At 43.2% G+C, this 10,025-nt stretch overlaps 2 protein-coding genes across 2 annotated transcripts in view; both read left to right on the top strand.

The window, feature by feature from the left end:
• Window positions 1-4,824, top strand: part of iqch (IQ motif containing H) — a 35,411-nt gene extending 30,587 nt beyond the window's left edge. Inside the window, exons 17-21 of the mRNA XM_048257578.1 lie at window positions 315-485; window positions 2,610-2,732; window positions 3,124-3,185; window positions 3,863-3,971; window positions 4,524-4,824. Coding sequence (XP_048113535.1) covers window positions 315-485; window positions 2,610-2,732; window positions 3,124-3,185; window positions 3,863-3,971; window positions 4,524-4,631 — 573 coding nt within the window. The 3' untranslated portion in view covers window positions 4,632-4,824. The remainder of the gene's footprint in view (window positions 1-314; window positions 486-2,609; window positions 2,733-3,123; window positions 3,186-3,862; window positions 3,972-4,523) is intronic.
• An 85-nt stretch (window positions 4,825-4,909) lies between these two features.
• c11h15orf61 (chromosome 11 C15orf61 homolog) lies at window positions 4,910-6,284 on the top strand. The gene is given in 3 exon segments (XM_048257580.1): window positions 4,910-5,891; window positions 6,032-6,103; window positions 6,106-6,284. Coding segments are annotated over 3 exon segments (468 nt in total). The 5' UTR covers window positions 4,910-5,548; the 3' UTR covers window positions 6,159-6,284.
• The last annotated feature ends 3,741 nt before the right edge of the window (window positions 6,285-10,025 follow it).

Below are 10,025 nucleotides of genomic sequence, written 5' to 3'. Positions count from 1 at the left end.
TTTGTGAAAGGTACCCCTGCTTTATACAGTATGTGTATGTGTGTTTATTTAAGTGTATGAAAGGAACCCCTACTTTAGATGTGTACATGTGTTTATTTATATGTGTATGTGTGTTTATTTATATGTGTATGTGTGTTTATTTAAGTATTCATTTTTGACTTTAAAGCTCTAGGTACCCAACCTTAGTCATTGTCAACCTCTATGTGTTTGGTTTAAGTTGTTTCTATTTGTCTAAATGTGTGTGTGTGTGTGTGTGTGTGTTGTGTGTGTGTGTGTTGTGTGTGTTGTGTGTGTGTGTGTGTGTGTGTGTGTAGGTATGGGCCATTGATCTGGACCTGGGTTACAGCAACCAGCTGGCGATGACCCAGCTCACGCTGGCCATGTCCGGAGGCACACTGGACTGCCGCACCAGCCGATTGGAGGTTCCCCTGCCAGTCAGACAGAGCAAGGCCAGCCTCCCAAAGCACAAAGCCAAAGCACAGCCGGTACGCACACGTCCTTTCAAGAACTCATATAGTCCCTCCTTCTCATTCTCTACCTCTATCTCTCTCTCTCTCTCTCTCTCTCTCTCTCTCTCTCTCTTCTCTGTCTATCTCTTTAGTTCGTTCACTCTCTTCTCTAATAAGATAATCAGCACAAATGTAAGTGGCATGGATTACATTTGAACTTCTTTTGGACATTCAGAAAATGACATTCTTCCCTTTAGCGCAGCAGGTCTGTGTGTTTCTGATGCCTCTCTGTGCTGCACTTGCTACAGCAGGTCTGTGTGCTACACTTGTAACATGACGATGACACTTTGTGTGTTTCACTGATAACATGACGATGACACAGTGTGTGCTACACTGATTATAGCTGTATAGTTCTACAGGTCTGTGTGTCTCGTCTACTGTCCTCTCTGGACTTAAATGTTTCTCAGGTCTACCAGTGTGTGTGTGTGTGTGTGTGTGTGTGTGTGTGTCTGTCTCTGTGTATGTGTGTATGTGTGTGTGTGTCTGTCTGTGTGTCTGTCTGTGTCAGTGCTGTGCTTTGCTGTGCTGTGCTGTGCTGTGCGTTGCGCTGGTCAGGGTAATCCTCTTCCTGGCCGCTCTCAGAAGGCCCGCAGAAGCAGATTCATGATGATGGTCATGATGACCATTACAGCCCAACGGCTTGGCTCTCAGTGTCTCCCATCTCTCCAGCCCCGCCATCCGCGTTCACTGTAAATGAATGCAGCGGCCATTTGGAGTCATTAAAGCTTGGCCGGGGGCAGCAGTGTTTGTGATGACTGCTCAGTCTATGCGGTCAGGTCCCACATTAGCTGGGTTCCAGTGATGAATGTCTGTTATTACACCAGACCAGAGAGCATTAAGAGATTCCCTCATCCCCTACAGAAGATGCTACGTTAGCACACCCATAAAGATTGATCTCGACCAGCGTTTGTTGTTTTATTTTTGTTAAATACAACTAAACGCTGTAATTACGCTCTGGAGCTGATTGGTGTTTAGCTGCCGAATTCATTATCATTTTGATAGATGAGACTAAATAATCAAGCTATTAATAATTCATAGGTTGTTCATTATTCATGGGTACACACACATGCATGCCTAAACACCTCATCTGCCCGACGCAGAGCCTCCAAACAATGCTCTCCCTTTATTAGAGGCTGGCCTGCCTTCACGCTTGTTAATCTGCGACTTGTGTTATTTTATCAAACATTCATTTAGTCAGCGTAACTCACAGCACAGCACAACACGCACAGAGCAGAGCGGTGGGTCTTCCTCGGTCGGCCTAATGGTTTTGTCCGCGGCCGTCATTTGGGGCTCCACTGCACATTACAAACACAATTAAATCCCTGCTGGACGCTTATTGTTGTGTGAGGGCAGTGCATTTGACAGCTAGGAGCGCCTCTCTATCAGAATGCATTACACATCTTCCCCCGGCGAGTGTGTGGAGATGCACTCCCACCCCCCACCCCCTCACAAACACACACTCACCAGTCTGTCCTCTGCTCCCTAATGCCTCGTCGGGGAGATGGTACGGTGGATCCACACACACCGATCCCACGCAAGTCCTGACACGGCTAAGTCCGCTGCATGTCTGAAGGATTCGTTTGGACACCTCCTTTATTAGTGTGTTGCTTTCATTCTCTGTGATGGTGGTGTTCTTGCATAACAATGTAGCTTCAGTACTGTGTTGTCCATTCAGACTAGCCCTCAGTGACCACCAGTGACTGTTTATTCGCCCATAGGGCATTGAGTTACATTTTGTGTCTGCCGTCATAGCATATGCAGAGGATGTACTGAACAGCATTATGAGCAGACTGCCTCAGCTGCTTAAATAGCCAATATTGCTTTTGTTTTTAAAACACAAACAGTGGACTAGATTTCTATTCTTTGTTGCTTCATCTTCTTTCAGCCTCCTCTGTATTGCAGTTATTCCCTTGATTGTCTCACTCTCACTCTTTCTTCATGTCTCTCTATCCCTCTCTCTCTCCGCCTAAGGTGATGGTTGAGCGTGTTTGTGTGTGTATGCAAGTGGATGTGTCTGTTAGTACATATATACATGTATATAGTGTATACTGTATGTTAACTTTCTCGTCTCTGCCTCTCCTCGCACATCTCTACCATCAGTCCCCTGTGACCAGTCGCTATGTTGTGATAGGCAGTCGGCTGCTTCATACCAACCTCTCCATGGTGCACTACAGTGTGTTCTTCCAGATGTGCAAAGCCCAGGGTATAGGCTTTGACATCAAGGTAAATAGGACAACTCTAAAGTGTGTCTTTTCTTTTCTATTTCAAATTAATATTTGGAATTATGCTGAGGCAGCCCTTTCAAAATTGCAGTTTGTGTAATCCAATACAGTTTTGTCCAATTCAGCTCATTTCTCAGTACAGTCCTCTAGTTATCTGTTCTGTGAGTGCTGTCAAAAAACCTCTGGTGTTGGTACACAGTCCTTTGAATAGAAATCATGCATTATGCCTACATTAGGACCAAGGACCAGGGGCACAGAAGAGAGGGGTGTAATGTAATTGGTTGTTCAAATATCAGCAACCTTTTTGTCAGAACCACAAATGAATAATAAAGAAAAGGAATGTGTATGCAGTAAATATGAATATCAGGCTGATTTGTGGCTTGTGTCTGTAGGAAAGGCAAGGCACCCTGTTTGGCCTTCATGACAGTGCAGAGAGATACAGTCTAGGGATGGTGTAAGTATGCTACTGTGATACACACACACACACACACACACACACACACACACATACACACACACACACCACTGCTGTCTTTGCCACTGCCAACATAATTTTCCTGACAGCTGGTCAGTGGTTGTAAGGAAAAGACAATGCACTTCAATTATTTCTAGATTATAATGTGCTGTCTTTGTACACATTATCAGATATTCTTTGCACGTGATATTGATTTAATTTAGCTCACTCTATGTTGAGATTTTTAGTTGCTGGACGCCTCAACTATGGGAAGTTTGTCACTTGTCAGTGACTATGGCGGCCGACTCCTTGTTTTTAATTTGTTCCATAAACATGTTTAAACTCCCCTGAAACTAGCCGTTTCTCTTCACACACACCCATCCATGTCTCCTATGATATGTCTCCTAAATCAAATTGCAGCTCTCCACAAAACACTGAACTGTCAGTTCCCTCTAGCCATTTCTAATGACCAAACAAGGTGATTGTTTACAGTAGTTTCTCTCTCTCTCTCTCTCTCTCTCTCTCTCTCTCTCTATGTGTGTGTGTGTGTGTGTTTGTGTGTGTGTGTGTTGTGTGTGTGTGTGTGTGTGTGTGTGTGTGTGTGTGTGCTGATTTTGTTTGGGCCGTCAGTGAGAGGGTCATTAGTAAAGTCATTTGTTTCTGTGTGCCATTAACAGAACAGTTTGTGAAGATCTCGAGGGATCCCTGATGACCTTTGCTCGTAACCTGGCTGTCATCCATCAGGAGATATCCGCCCCAAACATGCAGGGGGTGTCCAATTTTAAGGTACCATGTCAATGGGCTAAAGATTATCTGCTGTTTTATCTCTTTCTTGGCCATTTGTATTTTGTTTTATTTTTTTATTTTGTGTGTGCTTGTTGTCTTATTGACTTAATGTTGAAGACATTTAGTGTATGCTTCTGTGATGAAGCTTACTCTGGTCACATGTAGTTTCAGTTGAACTATTGATGTCAGAGAAATGCACAGAACTGATTAGAACAAACTTCACACATAGCCATTGTGACTGATTAGAACAAACTTCACACATAGCCATTGTGACTGTATAAGACAGTGGTCAGCAAAGATTCTATAGCGGAGCAAGATAGATCACTGTTCTTTGGTGGTCAGTCCCTTTCTAGATTAAAAGATGACATGTCAGTCTGTTTCTGCATGGCACACACACTCTTGTCAGTACATAAGGAGCCCATAGCCAAGAACTTCTCAATCTACAGCAGTGTATAACAGGCTGTGGTGCTGAGAGAGGCACATTGTATTTTGCAGTGAATGTCATTTCACAATCATGTCACTTTCTTTGCTTTTCTCTATATTTTTCTGAAGGACTTGATCAAGGAAATCGAAGGTGTGTTGGGTCTCACCATTCAAAACAAGACTCAAGAAAAGAAAGAGGACCAAACAGATGCACTGACAAGCACTGACCAGGACTAAGGCAACTGACCAGTCAAGCTCTATACATTCAAAATACTTGTTTGACTTCATCTTTTGACTACATTTTTATGTTTCTTTCCTAATACATTTTTGCTAGGTATAGACTAATTATGTATATATCCATGAACTCACTAAACACGCCAAACATTACACAATGAATAACCTACAAATAATAATAAAGCTATAAGAACAGGACTGTTGTGAACAAGAGAAGTCATGTGGGTTGAATTTACAGTAGCCTAATTAATTTAATTTAAAATGTAAACAGCATTTATCGTTGTGTTATTGTCAGTTTGTTAACTGGTAGATGCCACAGCCGGAACTGCAACAAAACGCGTTGTTTCTAGGGGGAAGGAAATATTTGCTGGTACACTACACAGGTACCGTGCAGACCGTGTTAAGAAATAGCGATATAGTTTATGAGCCAGATATTTAACATGTTGAGTCTTGCGCTTCAAATATAAGACAGTAATGTGCACTACGATGATACGCGAGGATAATTAAAGAAGTGACGATCCGTGCCACAGCGTCTCGACTTTGCGACCCGGTTTGCCCTTGCCTGCACATTACAACGACGTGGATAGCGGTCAATTAGTCAACATGCTACAGTATGTCTTTCAATAACTGAACCCCAAAGACTGTATGATCTGGTCGCCTGCTTTGTCACGTATTGTAACAACGACGTGGTCAAAATCATCCGAAAGGATACAGCTCGCCTACGATTCCTTTATAACCTAACCAGAATAATTCCGTGACGGGACAAAACCTGATATGTCAGTCATCCATGAATGTATCAGGCATCATCAGGGACATTATAGTTATACAGCCAACTTAATCAATCTCATCGAGCATGAAGTCATAGTCTTCTAAAATGGAGAATATTATCTTATATATAAAAACATAATAATTAAAAAAACATGATAAGAATTCTGCGGGGTATACACAGCATCTTCTTGAATGTGATGCTGTTCCCAAGCACATTTCGGAAACGAGGTCCGCGTCCCCTGGCTTCCGAGGTGTTGACGTGCCACCTCACTCAACGCAAGCTCCCGCCGTGGACGTCGTTCTGTGTCCGCTACAGCTCCATACACAACGACCAGTTTGGACGCTCAAACTTCAACTGGCGAGTGCAGGGCGCCAACTACCACATACTTCGGACAGGATGCTTTCCCTTTATCAAGTACCACTGCACCAAAGCGCCTCCTGAGAACTTGGACTTTGAGGACAAATTCTTTGGCACACTGAAAGTTATAAATTTTGGTTAGTGGGCAAATGTGTCACCATTAAATCTAATGATTTTATACCTATTAAAGTAATACTTTTATCCATACATTTATTATTTAATATTTTTTGTAATATTTTTTATGGTTATGGTTATGTGTCTGTTTTTCTTCTTCCAGGTATACCTTGCCTGGCCTATGGGCTGGGGTCATGGATGATGGTCAGTGCATCAGAAACGGTGCAAACACCTGCCGGCCTATCACTGTGTACTTCCTTTACAAGGAACGGGAGGGGGCACAGTACTAATGCTGGGATTGAAAACAGTGCTTCGCTGGTGTAGTGGACTGTTTGGAGAAAAGCATCCGTTGTCGTTGTCAGCATTTCACCTGAGCCTAGGAATTTGAAGAGATTAAAGAGTTATTTATTCTTGAATGGATTGAAGTTAATTGTCCTTTTGTCAGTAAAGAAAAACAGTGTCCCATTCCACAAAATGGATTATATTTCAAGTGCTCACACATTTGTTTACTGTGTAATAAACCTGGCGTGCGGCATACAATTTGTCTGTGACGAGTTTAAAATGAGAGAATCTGAAGCCTGCTTTGCTTCCCTTCGCTTCTCATTTGCTCGCCTTCTCTCTGGTGAACGCAGGAATTTAAATACTCTCTGCTCATTTATTTAAAGTCAAATTAGCGCTCACTGCCCTTGCCCAGCAGATTGTCAATAGTAAGCAATAGGGAGCGTTGTGCAGACAGCGCTGATAAAATGGTTTTTAATTACCATAGAGTAAGTGTGGCCTTGGTTCAGGGCCTCCTCCAGACCCCCCCTCCTGACACTGTCAGCCCTTTGATTTCTGATAATGTGCTTTGCTGACTTGGCAAGGCCTCTCTCTCTATCTCTATCTCTGTCTGTCTCTGTGCTGCAGTTGAAAGAACCATTCATAGGCCCCACTTGAGATTCGATTTGACAAACTGCCATATTGATCCCCCCTTTCCCCTCCCAGCACCCCCTTTTTCTCCTGCTCCTGCTGCTAAACACATTTATCAAACGCCTCAATTTCCAGCTCTGGCCTCCCTCTCTTTTACGAACAATTAAACCAGAGTAATAATTTCATGTATTACATGCAGATCAATGGACCTTTTGCCCCCATCTTTTTGTGCTGGTTAATTCTGAGAGACACATGATTGGATAAGAGGCGTTTTTCAAGTGCAGCTCTTTTCTGTAGACAGTGGGAATGTCTTTGACAGAGTAGACTGCAGAGTTGACCCTGAAGTAGTAATTTGTAAATCTCTATCTAGCTAGTGTTCCACCACATAAATAGTCAAGAGCATCACATTATTTCTTCCAGGTAATTATAGTGCTCTCTGTCGTGGCTCGTGTATCAGATGAGCACAGATGATACTGCTCTTGCATCATCTATAATGTGACTAAAAGCCCTTAATGAGGATCATTTAGGCCCCAGCAGAAATCTGATCGCCAGCCTCTACCTGAATGGAAACCTCTCTTCTCCTGCCTGGCTAGCTGGGCCATCAGCAATGCTAAACCTTAGCATGGAGAATGCTCAGGCAAACATGTCTTAATTCCCCATTGACCCCTGGCCCCGTGGCTCTCTCTTCAGTGCCGACACCAGAGTGGCGGGCGATGAGGATGAAAGCATGGTGTCGGGGCACGCTGGGATATGGCTTCATTCCACAGCAACGCTGAAAGGATCGGAGGAGACGGGCTGAAACCTTAGACCAGGCTGCCGCACTGTCTCAGTGGGATAGCTGTATGTGTATCTGGGCACAGTGGGTCCTCTCTCTGAGCCGCGGGGAGGCTACTCTAGACTAAGCCCACGCTTAGCGTTACATCTGAACCTACGGTCAGCTGGCTAGGATGACCTGCAAGCAAATTGGTTACTGTAAATTAACGGAAAATTTAGCTTGAGCTGCACCCCTGAGATCAATGCCCTTGTTTCTTCAAGGCAGTGCAGTCAAATCCTGTTTGTAATTGACTGGCTAAATTACAGACCCCCTTCCAAATCTAAGACGCTAATTGGCATAGGATTAAGTACTTGTAGGTTCAATAACATGCTACATTGTTCCAAGTTGAAATCTTTAAGTACTTGTGCAGTTGTGCTCTTTGAATCTTAGGTAACCAATGGAAATCAGAGCAGCACTTTAAGCTCAGTTTGTGTTTTTTTGTAGCTGTAACTGGTCTTTGTTGATTCTAAGTTTATTCATTCAATTATATAGTGTTCCTGAGTTTTAATATTAATGGAGAGGTAACATTATGTGCATGTCTTCCTACTTTAACAGCATCAATAGTCCTCCAGTGCATTGGAGTGTGTGAGACCCATTTTGGTTTGGTGGACTCAAACGTCCCGTTCTCCCTTATAATCTATTATTTAGGAGGAAAAATCACATTAATTTTTGCCATGACATGGAGATGTATGGGTTTGGCAGAAACAATTATTGTATGCATGTCCCCTGCGGCTAAATCAAAGGAGGTTATCATTGAGATTCAGACCCAGCCCCAGCATGCTCCCTCTCTCTCTCTGGCAGGGCAGTCCCGTAGCAGCGGGGTAGTGTCAGATCCATTACAAACGCCATGGTCTGCTTAATGTACGTGTGCCGTACAACGCCAACCAGACAATTGAAGGGTTGAGGCGTCGGTGATACGCATGCAGACCACCAGGTTTTTCCTAGGGAGCAATTACGAAGCTTGCCATAGCGTGTGGCGGTGTTTCAGACTGTACCTTGAGCGCTGTTATAGGTGTCAGCTTATTAATTGCCTAATTGTCTAATGTAGCTTCTGATATGGATGTGCACTGTTGGTGGCATATTTGGTTGTTGAGATCAGATGTCACCTAAGTCATGTTTCCTGGTAGAGAATCTTGGCAGGTTGATTCAGAACAAAAGCATAGCAAATTGACATGTACAATAGCCATTGTCATTTGACCTTTTCATTTGGAGTACCATTTTGATGGATTTTATTCTTTGATCCATATCCATGTAATCTACAGTGACTTACACAATGTACTTCAAGACATTATATAGAGTCTCGTGTAATTTTCAAATGATCAGCTAGACTTTCCAATAAGCATGTAAGTACAAAAGTGTGATATGTATGAATCAAAAGCACAGTTACTGTCGAATTAGTATTAGTAGAAAATTGTACAAAAAGACAGTTTGAAAGGAGGCCTTCAGTGGGTTGTAAATGCTGACCTCCTCCCATTGAGAGTGGCATTGCTTCCTTCCCTGTCAGCTGCAATTGGCTGGGTAACGTGTGTCCTATTGAGGAGGGAGGGGTAGTGGGAAAGCCATTAAAAATCTATTATAGCAGATCTTACCACCCAAGGGAAAGCCTTCTCATTACTAAGCAGATTGCCAGGGATGACAAGTGCTACTATATTTCTTTTTTATTTTCCTCTTACCCCCATGTTTCTTTCTCTGCCTCTCTTTCCCCTCCTCCACCTCCTCCTTTCTCCTTCTGTTCTTTTTTTGGAAAGGCCAACTGAGAGACAGCATGCCCGCTGTGCCAATCAGGGTTGCCACGGAGACAGACAGCAGGTGGTTGAAGAGGCTGTCAGTCATGTGAGGTGCAGTCACCCCCCCTAACGGGCGATGACCCTCTCCACATCGGACAAATCGTATAAACAAGGGCTTTAGTCGCCGCAACAAAAATAATATTTACCTTCAGGTACAAGGACCTTTGATGGTAGCTTCTCTAGACGTGCACCACACATTAACAAAGAAGAATCATAAATGACATTTGCCAAAAGAGCAAACCCCTGTTGTTTTGTTTACGATCACATTAGCATATGTAAGATTAATAAAAACATTACATTAGCATATTGTTCACTTTTTAGTTTTTATCTCGGTCCTTCCTTAAGTATGTTTTTGTTTTGATCATTTTGTAGTCATAATGCCTCCCCCTCGTCCATATTTACTGTTTACTGTCTGGTGACATAAAGAAAAATGACTTGAAATGGTCTCCTCAGGAGTTATAGCGAGAGTTAAATGAAGTATCATTTTGATTCTATATTATGCAGTATTTAAAGTTTCGGGTCATTAAAACACAGACGCCACCCTCTGTTGCCACCCCCAGGTCCTCTTTTACCCCCCGTCAGGGCGCATTGATTCTGCTGTCGCCAAAGGCCTTATGGGGGCTGTTTTCTTCATCAAATTAAAATGA

This window comes from Alosa alosa, chromosome 11 (assembly GCF_017589495.1).
Source record: "Alosa alosa isolate M-15738 ecotype Scorff River chromosome 11, AALO_Geno_1.1, whole genome shotgun sequence".
NCBI lineage: Eukaryota > Metazoa > Chordata > Actinopteri > Clupeiformes > Clupeidae > Alosa > Alosa alosa.
This window is presented reverse-complemented; position numbering and strand designations above follow the sequence as displayed.